The 14,516-nt window shown below is 45.1% G+C and overlaps 1 protein-coding gene across 1 annotated transcript in view; it reads left to right on the plus strand.

Annotated features, from left to right (window-relative positions):
- LOC309372749 (piezo-type mechanosensitive ion channel component 2-like) overlaps window positions 1-14,516 on the plus strand; it is an 87,229-nt gene that overhangs the window by 64,052 nt on the left and 8,661 nt on the right. The window contains exons 35-44 of the mRNA XM_081916575.1: window positions 106-275; window positions 1,387-1,556; window positions 2,298-2,543; window positions 4,003-4,261; window positions 5,961-6,149; window positions 7,731-7,914; window positions 8,519-8,645; window positions 10,942-11,089; window positions 13,249-13,463; window positions 14,331-14,489. Coding sequence (XP_081772701.1) covers window positions 106-275; window positions 1,387-1,556; window positions 2,298-2,543; window positions 4,003-4,261; window positions 5,961-6,149; window positions 7,731-7,914; window positions 8,519-8,645; window positions 10,942-11,089; window positions 13,249-13,463; window positions 14,331-14,489 — 1,867 coding nt within the window. The remainder of the gene's footprint in view (window positions 1-105; window positions 276-1,386; window positions 1,557-2,297; window positions 2,544-4,002; window positions 4,262-5,960; window positions 6,150-7,730; window positions 7,915-8,518; window positions 8,646-10,941; window positions 11,090-13,248; window positions 13,464-14,330; window positions 14,490-14,516) is intronic.

Raw genomic sequence — 14,516 nt, forward strand, 5'->3', positions numbered from 1 at the left:
CAGTTGGTGCAGAAAATGGGGGGGGGTGAAGTTTCAGGCGTACAAAAGATATTTTGGGTTGCGTCAAGGCTCTTGGTGATTCTTACATGTGCTTTCTCTTCTCAGCAGAAAACATCGTTCAAAGAGCAACCAACATTGTTAAGTTCACTTGGGTTTTTATCCAAGCGTTGCTGGATGACACCACAGAGGCACTGAATTCGCTTTGTAAAGATAACCTGGATGTAGCAAATGTGCTGAGGATAGAAAAATGCATGATTTGGCGGGAGATTCAGAAGGTAAGCTCTCCGGACCTCGACACTGTTTCCCGATTTAGAAAAGCAAGCAGGAACAGATCAAGTCGGAAGAGTACAGCATACAGATTCTGGATCGCATCCTTAAGTCCCACCCACTGAATTAGTTTCTCAGCTTCCAGGGTCTGGTTGGAATGTCCTCTGGAGAACTGAAATCTCCAAAGCAAACAATTCAGAATATAGTAACAGCTTTTATAGAGTGTTGTATCCAATAAGGGGTGCAAATCAGGGGTACCTGCGGGGTCCAGGTAAGTCCTTCCCCACATCATCGATCACATAACACTACACACACACACACACACACACACACACACACACACGAATGGTAATGCTCATCAACTTTGCAGGCCCCCGGCCCTTCTCAAATCTTTTATTGGGGGGACTGAAGCCCCCTTGGCCCCTAGGAGTTGACTCCTATGTCTCCAGTGCTTCACATGCTGAATCCTGCTCATGCAACAGGACTTTCTCTTCCTCTGGAGCAGATTTTGTGTGTGTGTGTGTGTGTGTGCACAGGGAGAGGGCAATTCCATTGTGTAAGCAGAAGTGTACTGTGTTAGCGGAACAACAAAATAATAATAATAATAATAATAATAATAATAATAATAATAATAATAATAATTTATTTATACCCCGCCCATCTGGCTGGGTTTCCCTAGTCACTCTGGGCGGCTTCCAACAGAACACTAAATTACAATAACCTATTAAACATTAAAAGCTTCCCTAAACAGGGCTGCCTTCAGATGTCTTCTAAAAGTTTGGTAGTTATTTTTCTCTTTGACATTTGATGGGAGGGCGTTCCACAGGGCGGGTGCCACTACCGAGAAGGCCCTTTGCGTGGTTCCCTGTAACCTGGCTTCTTGTAGCGAGGGAACCGCCAGAAGGCCCTCAGCGCTGGACCTCAGTGTCCGGCAGAACTTTGGCTGCAATCCAAAGTCTTTCTAAAACCCAAGGTCTTTATGCAAAACCTGAATTGCTGTTTGCTCTGAATGAGCTCTAAAGAGCAGTTTTCCCCAGGTGAAAGCAGCAGGACAAGAGGAAGAATGGGTAAGCCCTAACTAACTAACTAACTAACTAACTAACTAGTTTTTCTTTTAAGGGAAAAGTGGCCTCAGCAGACATTGTCCTTCAGTATTATAACCTGGAGAAAACCCAACCAGATTATGTAAAAAGTGAAGCTGAAACAACAGCGATGAATGAGAGTAAGAACAGGTCACCCCAATGCCCGCTTGGAGAGTATGTGGACCCATCCCTTGTGCAACTCCGCAGGTGAGTAGTAACTTGTTACCGACAGTTGGAAATGCCCTGCAAATTCCCTTGCTGTGACTTTTCCTTTATTCATTTCTCTTTATTCAGCAAGAGCATAGAGAGAAGTCTTTAGTTGTGAACTCTGAGGGCTGGAACTCTGTGAGGGGGATGTTGTTCTTTAGTCATTTAGTCGTGTCCAACTCTTTGTGACCCCATGGACCAGAGCACACACCTCTCTTTCACTGCCTTCCGCAGTTTGGTCAAACTCATGCTGGTAGCTTCGAGAACACTGTCCAACCATCTCGTCCTCTATCGTCCCCTTTTCCTTGTGTCCTCCATCTTTCCCAACATCAGGGTCTTTTCCAGGGAGTCTTCTCTTCTCATGAGGTGGCCAATGTATCGGAGTCTCATCTTCAGGATCTGTCCTTCCAGTGAGCACTCAGGTCTGATTTCCTTCAGAATGGAGAGGTTTGATCTTCTTGCAGTCCATGGGACTCTCAAGAGTCTCCTCCAGCACCATAATTCAAAAGCATCCATTCTTTGGCGATCAGCCTTCTTTATGGTCCAGCTCTCACTTCCATACATCACTACTGGGAAAACCATAGCTTTAGGGTCTCCTAACAACCTCAGCACCCTTGACAAACTAGAGTTTCCAGGAGGGAAGCCATGGCTGTTTAAAGTGGTTTATGAGTGCTTTAAATGTCTAATGCAGGTGGGGCCTTACTGACTAAGGTGTTGTTGTTTTCTGCCTTTGGGGAGCAGGAGATCCAGCGATGCTTCCAGGGGTGTGACTGGAAATGAGAAGGTGGAAGCAGGGAGCCACAGTGGGCCCCGCCCCCAAGGGCTTACTTCAGCATCTTCCTGTACAGAATTTGCCAGCTGGGGCTCCTCTTCATCAGTAATGGAAGGATCTACACATTCCCTATTTGTGAGAAGTGAGGAATCAGGTGCACCGCCATCGAGCAATGTTCCTGCTACAAGGACAGCCAGTGAATGGCTCCTGAACAGGCAAGAAGCTTATTGCAATTAAGCATCAACTAACTGAGTATACTGGAGGGATGGGGAACCTGTGGCTATCCAGATTTTGCTAGATTTGCAACTAGGGAGAGGGGGAGAAATTTCAGCTCAGTTTGTGTTTAAAAAGGGAAACCTGCCTAATTTGCACTTCCTGAAGCATTTCACGAACCGAAATGCAGCTGCAACTCACGTCGGTTGTGCAAAGCAGTTCTCCAGCCAAGTAACGTGTAAAAAACTGAATGCGCGTGCTAGAGTAAAGCATGAATAAAAATGCATGTGTGAGTGAAAATAGCATGCAAAAGTACTTCATATTAGGTGACATTGCTTCCAAAAATGTGGATTGGGCAAAACCTGTTCCCAAGATCGTAAGTGACTTGCTTTATCTAATGCATGCACTTTGTTAATGTGGGATTTGAGCTTTTAAATATTTTGTGCCATGTAATAACTACAATAAATGAACATAATATGATAAATGAACAGGTATATATTTACCTTCATGAATAACTTATATCCATCTTCTCCAACCCGGCACCTTTGAATTGTAGTATTGTAGAGTTGGAAGGGACCCCAAGGGTCATCCAGTCTAACCCCCTGCTATGCAGGAATCTTGGCTAAAGCATCCATGGCAGATGGCCACCCAACCTCTGCTTAAAAACCACCACTGAACGAGAGTCCACCACCTTCCAAGGGAGTCCTTTCCTCTCTCGAGCAGCTCTTACCGTCAGAAAGTTCTTCCAGATGTGCATTCAGAAGCTCCTTTCTTGTAACTGGCCCTCAGTCCAGTATATCTGAAGGAGCATCTCCACCCCCATTGTTCTGCCTGGACGCTGAGGTCCAGCGCCGAGGGCCTTCTGGCGGTTCCCTCACTGCGAGAAGCCAAATTACAGGGAACCAGGCAGAGGGCCTTCTCAGTAGTGGCACCCACCCTGTGGAACGTCCTCCCACCAGATGTCAGAGAGAACAACAACTACCAACCTTTTAGAAGACATCTGAAGGCAACCCTGTTTAGGGAAGCTTTTAATGTTTGATGTATTGCGGTATTTTAATATTTGGTTGGAAGCCGCCCAGAGTGGCTGAGGAGGCCCAGCCAGATGGGCGGGGTATAAATAAAGTATCATCATCATCATCATTATTATTATCCATCGGTTTGGGTCCTACCATCCGCAGCAGGAGAAAACAAGCTTGCTCTATCCCCTATATGATTCCACTTTAAATATTTGAAGATGGCTATCAAATATTTTGGAGTACAGCTCCTCTGATCCCCAGCCAGGACAGCTGAGAGGAGCTGCAGTCCAAGACAACAGGTTGGGGAAATCTGTTTTATTTTCTGCCCCAGTCTACTCTAACTGCGCTACTAGTTCTAAAATGTACAAGCCAGTGGACATGCCTTTTTCAACAAATGGAAATAATCTACATTTCATTTTTTTATTTTATTTTTAATGTCATGCAGGGTATTTCATGACAATGAGCTGGAGCAGTCAGATAAGTTCTACCAGAGCCTTCCCAGGCCCCTGAAGCTGGGAGTTGCTTTGTACAATGCTATGGTGTCTAAGTCAGAAATGCTGTGTTATTTTGTGATCATTCTAAACCACATGGTCTCCGCATCCATCCTCACTTTGGTTCTACCTATCCTGATATTTCTGTGGGCCATGCTGTCTATTCCAAGGCCTACAAAATTCTTCTGGATGACAGCCATCATTTACACAGAGGTGAGTGTTCAGTAGATCCTGCTTATATGGCTGAGTGATATTCTCATCTGTGTGTTGTTCTGCTAGTCTTCCTAGAAGTTTTAGCCTCTGACTTGGGAGCCCTATTGCAGATATTAATATTGTGCACCTTGAGGTCCTAGGGTGAATAAAAACCGGGTCATCTTAGAATAAAAATTGTCCAGACTAAAATATGTTTCCAAAGCTTTACTAACACAACTTTATTCAAACAGAGCATAAAATAATAATGATACATCCAAATAGTTGCATAAAATCATGTGCTTGTCCATGCACAAGTCCAGCTTCTTAAAAATATCAAATTACTCCAAACAGACCTGAAATCAAGTGTCTTTCTCTCCAGACATAGACTCCATTAGCCTGCATTCCAGCCTAAGGCTGTTTTCTCCAGGAGAGACTCCTTTGCACACCTTTCTTCTCTGGTGACTGAGAACAAAGGACCACTCCTTCATAATGTAGATTTGCAACTGAATAACCGTACCATGTGATCTAAGGTTAAACACTACATAAGAGAGTAGCAGATATACATCCTAAGTTAATTATCAACCCATTAGGCACTCAGAGAGCTCTTCTTAGCTTCAATAGAATTTCAGTGGAACAGAGTCATTTTCCATTTCAATGTACAATTAAACAATTATACTTAACAATCTCTTCCTCCATTGAAGAGCTACTTGTTGCAACTAGGAACAAAGGATATTATAGAACAGCGCAAAGAACCTTTTTGAGCCTCGGGCTCATCTTCCTTTGGTGTCCACTTTCCAAGAGATTCATGTCAGCAGTGGTTGGGACCAAAAATGGGGGCTAGGCCATGCTTCTGGGGGGTCATGTGTTTCTCTAAGCATCTCTGTCTGGCCCTCTGTACTAAGATAATATTTACATTTGTTGCTCTACCCACTAGCCCCACCATCACTGGTATGTTGTCCAGAAGCGAATGCAGCATTTGTGCTGTCAGAGGTTCCCCATTCCTGATATATAGGAGAGGATGGCAACCTGGCAACCCACTCTGCCACATAAGGGAGGATGGGAAACCTTATTCCAACCCTCTTCCTCAATCTAGGCACCTTGATTGATGGGACCCAGGTGCTTGGGCTTTTGTATCCCTGCTAAAGGCATTGGGAAATAAATTTGTTTAAGGGCATCCAGCATGCCCTGTGTCAAACAGATAGAGCAGAAACTTATATATCACAGTTGAATCCAGCAAGAAGAAGAAGAAGAAGAAGAAGAAGAAGAAGAAGAAGAAGAAGAAGAAGAAGAAGAGGAGGAGGAGTTTGGATTTGATATCCCACTTTATCACTAACCTAGGGAGTCTCAAAGCAGCTAACAATCTCCTTTTCCCTTCCTTCCCCACAACAAACACTCTGTGAGGTGAGTGAGGCTGAGAGATTTCAGAGAGTGTGACTAGCAGCTGCATGTGGAGGAGTGGGTACGCAAACCCGGTTCACCAGATTACGAGTCCACTCCTCTTAACCACTACACCACACTGACAAGGGCATATGTTGAACGTGTTATCTGGGCCTCATACAATTTCCGCGGAACTTTTCTGAAAATGAAATTATCAAATAAATGGGATAAATACAGGGGGTCGATTTCTCATAATAAAATTGGGTTGTGTTCCCATATTCCCAGCCCTTTGCCTTTGGAATCCAGCATCTTTGAGGACTGCACACTTTCCTTCCCTTGCCAGGTAACAGTTGTGGTCAAATACGTTTCTCAGTTTGGATTCTTTCCTTGGACCACCAAGGCCTATTGTGGGGTCTACGCGGAAGAGCCGCTTGCTTTGCCCAATATTGCTGGGATCGAGAAGAAGGATGGCTATGTGCACTTTGATCTGGTTCAACTGCTGGCCTTGTTCTTCCACAGGTATAACCTGAAGGTAACGCCACCCGTTCTTTTATGGAGCTATTTTAGAGCACGGACTCATTAACATTTATTCATCATAAGTAGGGATGGGCAAAATTCATCAGTTTTGATTTCTCTCGCCTTCTCATTTTCCAGTCTTAAATTCAGTGGTTCACAGTTCTATATTATTACAGTCTTACCTTGGTTGTCAAACGCCTTGGTACTTGGATGTTTTAGCTCCCAAACATCGCAAACCCAGAAGTGAGTGTTCCAGTTTGCAAACGTTCTTTGGAACCCAAACGTCTGATGGGGCTTCCATAGCTTCCGATTGGCTGCAGGAACTTCCTGCAGCCAATCGGAAGCCGTGGCTTGGTTTCTGAACGTTTTGGAAGTTGAACACACTTCCGGAATGGATTCAGTTCAACTTCCAAGGTACCACTGTATTATTATCTTGCCACTTATGTTTATTTCCATTGAAAGGTCGGATTCTGGTGGCAGCATGGGTAGGCAAGGGGGCTATCCAAACCCAAGGTCCACTTGGATGAGTGGATCTCCTGGCTCAATCAGAGATACGCCAGTGTAACTCCCTCATCCCAGCTCAGCTGACTGAATCAATACTGGCAGATCTTACTGTTAGGATTCATTCCCTGTGTTGCAGTCATGGGATTGTTTTTATCACATGATGGTGTATGTTTTCATTCCACATTGTGGGAAGTGACGGAGACTGGATATTTTATTACTGTGTTTCCATGATGTAGGATTTTTGTCCTTTGTTCTTTCTCTTTGCTGTCTGATGCTGAAGAGGAAGGAGCTGAGTTACGATACTCCAAGTGTGTATATGTAAATAAACGTAGTTTAGCCAAATTGCTGCGCTACTGAGTCTGAATGCTGACTGCCTATACTCTGCTGATCCTAAAATGTGCTGATGCCTCTTGGTATCACTCGCTGTGATATTCGGACTGGAGAAAGATTTTGAATCTCCCGAAAGAATGACCAGGAGGGAGAGAACATGCCAGTCGGGCATATTTCTCTACCAGACTCCTACTCGTGTGTAGGACCTCCTGACACTTATGCCGGCATGACCCCTGAAATATTGGTGTTCTTGGGGATCCTTCCTGCTAACCTAAGAGTGGGGTTGTTGTTGTGGGGATGAACCTTGAACACTTCGGAGGAAAGATAGGATACAAAAGTAATACAGTGGTACCTCGGGTTAATTACTTAATTCGTTCCGGAGGTCCGTCTTAACCTGAAACTGTTCTTAACCTGAAGCACCACTTTAGCTAATGGGGCCTCCTGCTGCTGCTGTGCCGCCGAGCACAATTTCTGTTCTTATCCTGAAGCAAAGTTCTTAACCTGAAGCACTATTTCTGGGTTCACTAACCCAGAGTGTGTAACCTGAAGCGTATGTAACCTGAAGAGTATGTAACCCGAGGTACCACTGTAATAAATAAACACTGAGACACCTCCAGAGAGGACTCTGTTGATGAGTTGAGGGGCCTCAGGCCTCAGTCTCAAGCAACTCTCTGCTAATCTCTCTGTCATCGTCTCTTGCTTCCTCAAGCAGTCCGTGGTCCCTGTGTTTCACTGATGTGTTTCACTGTACTGCATTCTACAGTGCTATGGACTTTGGGATTCCAAAGGTGTCAGTATACCAGACGCTAAAGAAAAGAACCTGGCAGGGAGGCAAAAGAAGAAAAGGCACAGGGGCCATCTGAAGGAACGTCCATCTGGATCAGGAGGAAACTATTCTTCTAGATACCCAAGTCCCTCCAGAGCCACCTCCAGGAGTGTTAATGAAGGTAGTTGGGTTCTATGTTATATAAATTGAGTTGTTTCTTTTGGTTTCCCCTTGTATTTCTTATCAGTAAAAAAAAAATTGGTGAGCAAAATTTTATTCCAAAAGTGTGGCCAAGAAGAAAAAGTTTGGAAAAAAATACTGAGCTAATGGACTCTAGATGAGGCAACTTCCTATGTTCTTGGGATCTTTCAATGAATTGTTTGTGTCTGTTGTGTTCCTGCTCCACCTCCTCCTCCTTTTACGGCTGATTGGCCACCCACCCTTTTCTTCCCTGTTTCTCTGAACATCTTTTACACATACGAAACAGAAAACTTGACCTCCCTGTGTTCATTAAACTGTTGCGGTGCCAGCAATTGGGGGGCGGGGGACCTCTGGGGCAGAAATTGGCAGAAGAGCTTCCATTTTAATATTATGCAGAGGTCACTGGAAGCGATGTTTGGAGGACTGGCGGCATGGATAACGTGACTGAGTTGGTGGCGGATCAAGTGTTTTGTGTTTTGCGGACGGACCCCACATGAGTTGGTGAGAGCCTAAAATGAGGTATTGCTCTCGTGAAACGAATGCTTCCCAGATAGAGAGCTGTGATTAACTTTCCTTTTTGGCAGACAAAACTCTGGAGGAAGCCAAGAAGAAATGGAGCCTTTTCAGGAAAAAACCCACTGGCGGGAAGAGACTTACTAAAGCAGCAATGAAACGGCAGATGATGAAGGCAAAGAAGCTGCTGGTTAAAATGTAAATTGGGATTTTATTTTTATTTTTTAAAAATCTATTTAAAAAGTCAGATGTTGTAACATGAATGAACAGAGCTGGGGGCAAGATGGTGGGTGGGTGGGTGGGTGGGAATACGGGTGTCATCAATGGACCTTCCACTCCCTGTAATAGACTGTGCTGCTGACATCTGTGTGTTAATGGTGGCTGGTGCCCTTTGGGATGCGTGGAGCCAGGAGGTCAACTGTAGATGGCGCCAGAGCCAATGTGAGGCAAAGCTATGCAGTGGCTGCAACTGTCAATTGTGGTTCTCTCAGTTTCTCATTTTCCTAGTCATGAATTCAGTTGTCCACATTTCTGCAGCAATCTGCAACATTTAGCTTTTTTAAAAAAGAAATCCTTGTGAAAATTCATCAGCGTTATAGTGCAAATTTCCTGTTTAATATTTTTGTATTCAATGTTGACATAGGAAGACATTTTCCCAGGCAGTGTTCCCTAATATAATGCACTCTGCAGGTGTGGCATTCATGAGTATATGCATTTTTATTTATATACTTCCCCTTGTATATGTGCACTTCGGTTGGAGAACTACATTGCAAAATTTGGAGTAGTGTGACTTTCACAGGACAGCTGAGCTTCGGTTCACATATTGGTTGAGGAAGTGTAATGGGGCTTTCCACCCCCCACCCAGTGCCTGCAAAATTGGCTCAGGGCGTGGGAGAGCCCCCAGAACAGGGAATGAAGGGAAGAGTGGGGGGGGGGGTTGTTCCATCTGCAAAGCTGCAATGTCCGCACAGATGAATGATTGGAACAGCACAATGTTAAATTCCACGTAGTTGGTTATATTTAAAAGGCTATCTTTCAGTACTCTGTGAATGTTGTTGTTGTTTAGTCATGTCCGACTCTTCGTGCCCCCCTGGACCAGAGCACGCCAGGCACTCCTGTCTTCCACTGCCTCCCGCAGTTTGGTCAAACTCATGCTGGTAGCTTCGAGAACACTGTCCAGCCATCTAGTCCTCTGTCGTCCCCTTCTAGAATCATAGAATCATAGAATCATAGAGTTGGAAGAGACCACAAGGCCCATCGAGTCCAACCCCCTGCCAAGCAGGAAACACCATCAGAGCACTCCTGACATATGGTTGTCAAGCCTCTGCTTAAAGACCTCCAAAGAAGGAGACTCCACCACACTCCTTGGCAGCAAATTCCACTGTCGAACAGCTCTTACTGTCAGGAAGTTCTTCCTAATGTTTAGGTGGAATCTTCTTTCTTGTAGTTTGGATCCATTGCTCCGTGTCCGCTTCTCTGGAGCAGCAGAAAACAACCTTTCTCCCTCCTCTATGTGAAATCCTTTTATATATTTGAACATGGCTATCATATCACCCCATAACCTCCTCTTCTCGAGGCTAAACATGCCCAGCTCCCTTAGCCGTTCCTCATAAGGCATCGTTTCCAGGCCTTTGACCATTTTGGTTGCCTTCCTCTGGACACGTTCCAGTTTGTCAGTGTCCTTCTTGAACTGTGGTGCCCAGAACTGGACACAGTACTCCAGATGAGGTCTGACCAGAGCAGAATACAGTGGCACTATTACTTCTCTTGATCTAGATGCTATACTCCTATTGATGCAGCCCAGAATTGCATTGGCTCCTCCTTGTGCCCTCCATCTTTCCCAACATCAGGGTCTTTTCCAGGGAGTCTTCTCCTCTCATGAGGTGGCCAAAGTATTGGAGCCTCAGCTTCAGGATGTGTCCTTCCAGTGAGCACTCAGGGCTGATTTCCTTCAGAATGGAGAGGTTTGATCTTCTTGCAGTCCATGGGACTCTCAAGAGTCTCTGTGAATACGAGTATTTAAAGACGAAGCAGTCCAAAAAGTTTGTGAAAGTGCTTGACATGCTTTCTCTTGGGAATATTTGTGACTAAAGGATTCTCCTTTCAGCCCTAGAGCTTTATGGGTGTGTGACACTGCGGTCACAGCAACAGCGCTGTACTTCTAAAGCCCGCTCGTAGCACTATAAGAGTCACGACTTCACCTCAATGCAATTTGTTAAGGGTGCTGTTAGGACTCCCTTAACAAGATGCATTTCTGAAGATTTTTGCGTGGTGCGGGGAGCCCTTAAAGTGGTAGAAGAGAGATTTTAAAAGTATGGTATGGATGTGACCAGGTTCTTACGAGCTACGGTGGATGATTCACGAATACAGCCGAACTCTTTCTGCTAGACATGCGGCATACATTCCACTGAGCTTTCAGAAAAGTAAGTGACCCTTTTGAAAAACACGACTCTCCTTTTCAACTGGACTGACCTAGATAAATTTTCACTTGCAGCGCTCTTCAGATATACCAGCCCATAAGGCAATTCTTCTATGACATTATTCATCCAGAATGCAGCCTAATCTGTGACGTTTATGCACTCATGTTCCTGGTTGATGTGATTAATTTTATTATTGTCATCTTCGGCTACTGGGCTTTCGGTGTAAGTATCAGCTCGCCTTGCTAATTACTAAAGCAACAGGTGCCTTGAATGTTTGCCAATTGGCTTGAAGCCACTCCTCCACAATGCCTGATGTGTAGGAGTTATTTGTTGTATTTATTTATTTCCTAAAATTTACACGCCACTTGATTGTTTTAAAAAAACCCAAACAAACCTCAAAGCAGTTTACCAAAAGATAAAGCCATAAAATTAAGAAAGATTTGCAGCAATAGTTTAAAACATAGAGAAAGTCAAAATTCACATTTTTTTTCTAGGTAGGCTTGTCTAAACAAGAATGTTTTTAGGTAAAGGTAAAGGGACCCCTAGGGACGCAGGTGGCGCTGTGGGTTAAAGCCTCAGCGCCTAGGACTTGCCGATCGAAAGGTCGGCGGTTCGAATCCCTGCGGCGGGGTGCGCTCCCGCTGCTCGGTCCCAGCGCCTGCCAACCTAGCAGTTCGAAAGCACCTCCGGGTGCAAGTAGATAAATAGGGACCGCTTACTAGCGGGAAGGTAAACGGCGTTTCCGTGTGCGGCTCTGGCTCGCCAGAGCAGCGATGTCACGCTGGCCACGTGACCCGGAAGTGTCTCCGGACAGCGCTGGGCCCTGGCCTCTTGAGTGAGATGGGCGCACAACCCCAGAGTCTGTCAAGACTGGCCCGTACGGGCAGGGGTACCTTTACCTTTACCTTAAAGGGACCCCTGACCGTTAGGTCCAGTCGTGGCCGACTCTTGGGTTGTGGCGCTCATCTCGCTATATTGGCCGAGGGAGCTTCCAGGTCATGTGGCCAGCATGTCTAAGCCGCTTCTGGCGAACCAGAGCAGCGCACGGAAACGCCATTTACCTTCCCGCCAGAGCGGTACCTATTTATCTACTTGCACTTTGATGTGCTTTTGAACTGCTAAGTTGGCAGGAGCAGGGACCGAGCAACGGGAGCTCACCCCGTCGCGGGGATTCGAACCGCCGACCGTCTGATCGGCAAGTCCTAGGCTTGGTGGTTTAACCCACAGCGCCACCCGCGTCCCTAGAATGTTTTTAGCGGGTGCTAAATACAGTGAAGGTGCCTTCTCGATATCAATAGGCAGGAAGTTCCAAAATTTCTTTAGCTGCCACACTAAAGTTCATACTCAAAAGCACTTTGTTATTGCTTTGCATGTTCCAGAACCAAGGAGGTATTTGACACCAAACTCTTAAGGAGGCTTGAATCTGTTCTGCTAATCTGTTTGAAAGTGTGGATGCTATAGTGGGGTAGGAGAGCCAATATATTTCACATCTGCCAAGCAATGTGCCCCTTTGGTTTCAGATAGTACATCGGTGGCCGAGTCTAAAAAGCCTGGGACACAAATTTTCACGGCCCTCTAGTGGCTATGGGGACTCATTTACCAGAAGTGATGTACCGTGGTACCTCGGGTTACATACGCTTCAGGTTACATACGCTTCAGGTTACAGACTCCGCTAACCCAGAAATAGTGCTTCAGGTTAAGAACTTTGCTTCAGGGTGAGAAAAGAAATCATGTTCCAGCGGCGCAGCGGCAGCAGGAGGCCCCATTAGCTAAAGTGGTGCTTCAGGTTAAGAACAGTTTCAGGTTAAGTACGGACCCCCGGAACCAATTAAGTACTTAACCTGAGGTACCACTGTATTTAGTGATAACTCTGGAAATGTATATACATACAGTCATACCTTGGAAGTTGAACAGCTTAGTTCCCAAACGTTTTGGCTCCCGAACCTCGCAAACCCAGAAGTGTCTGTTCCGGTATGCAAACTATTTTTGAAAGCCAAACATCCAACGGGGCTGCCCTGCTTTGGTATTCTAACATTTTGGGAGTTGAACGGACTTCCAGAACGGATTCCGTTCGACTTCCAAGGTACAGCTGTACTTGATTCTGACCAAACTAAGCCTCCTGATGTATATTCTTCCCTTGACGTTGTGGTTATGACTTGCGTCTGTTTAAGTTATGTCCTGTAAGTATTGGATTGGACAAGAAAATAGAGGATTTTTTAAAAATTTCACAACTTTGCTATAGTAGCAAAGTAGTTTATAAATTCAGTAAACAATAATAGCTTTGTAGTGTTGATCTGCCCATAGACTCTGACTGGAAGCCTAGGCGTGCTCCTTTTCTTCACACCCGCATGTTATCAACGAATGCTTCTAATTTGTTTCAGAAACACTCGGCTGCCGCCGACATCACAGAGTCCCTTTCAGAAGACCAGGTGCCTGAAGCTTTCCTGGTGATGCTGTTGGTGCAATTTGGGACGATGATAGTTGACCGTGCCATCTACCTGAGAAAGAGCATGTTTGGGAAATGTGTTTTTCAGGTGTTACTTGTCTTTGGCATCCATTTTTGGATGTTCTTCATCTTGCCTGGAGTAACGGAAAGGTATGGCAATGAAAGATGCCAGAGAATTCCAACAAAAACAGGAACTAGAGCAGAAATCGCTGATAATAGAATCATAGAGTTGTAGAGTTCAAACAGGCCCAGAGGGTCATGCAAGAATCTCAACTAAAGCATCCATGTTTGCTTATTTGTCCCATGTCCAGATCAGAAATCAACCCAGCCAATGCGATCAGCATTCACTGCTATTGCTGCTTTCATTTCACAAATGATATGTAGGTAATTTCATCCCCACCCCCTATTTATATTGCATTTCCCTTGAATTGCAATGAATGTGTTGGTGCTTAGTCCTCCCCCTTCACACATAGACACACACACAGCTGATGTTTACTACTTTTTCAAGATGTCTCTGCATGCTCAGCCTAGACTGCAATTGGGAATGCTGGAGAGTTCTGCTGGAAAGGGAAATGGCAGTAGAATTTGGCACAATTTGCATATTTGGCCAAGATCAGGGATGGAAATCGTGTGATCAGATATAAGTGGTATTGGCCATTGTTCTGTTTTTATAGCCTGTGAACGTTACCAAAGTTACCGCATTATTTACTGCATTGTTTTTGAGGTTTCCTTTACATTGAAATGCATTGAAAACAAGTATGCAATCAATTACATTGGCCATAGCGGATAGCAAGATGCATAAGGTAGGTGTCAGCAGAAGCTGAACTGTAGCAGTACGGAAGCAGCGCTGACTGCGGCAAACACAGCACGGGGTGGAAATCTCTTCCTCCTTACATCCCTAGCTGCTGCGTTTGCCTGCGGAGTTCAAAGAGGGCCATGCACTGAGAGAAGTCTTTCTTCTAACTAGTCATAGTTGTTAAAGATGGAGATTGGAACATCTCTCTTGTTTACTTGCAGGAGGTTTAACAGGAATCCGGTGGCTCAGCTGTGGTATTTGGTCAAGTGTGTCTATTTTGGTTTGTCGGCTTATCAGATCAAATGCGGTTACCCCGAACGGGTCTTGGGCAATGTTCTGACTAAGAGCTACAATTGCATAAACCTCTTCTTATTCCAAGGGTAAGCAGCACTTTTATAAAGGAGGGC

The sequence above is a fragment of the Podarcis melisellensis genome (genome assembly GCF_964234715.1).
Source record: "Podarcis melisellensis genome assembly, chromosome: 6".
NCBI lineage: Eukaryota > Metazoa > Chordata > Lepidosauria > Squamata > Lacertidae > Podarcis > Podarcis melisellensis.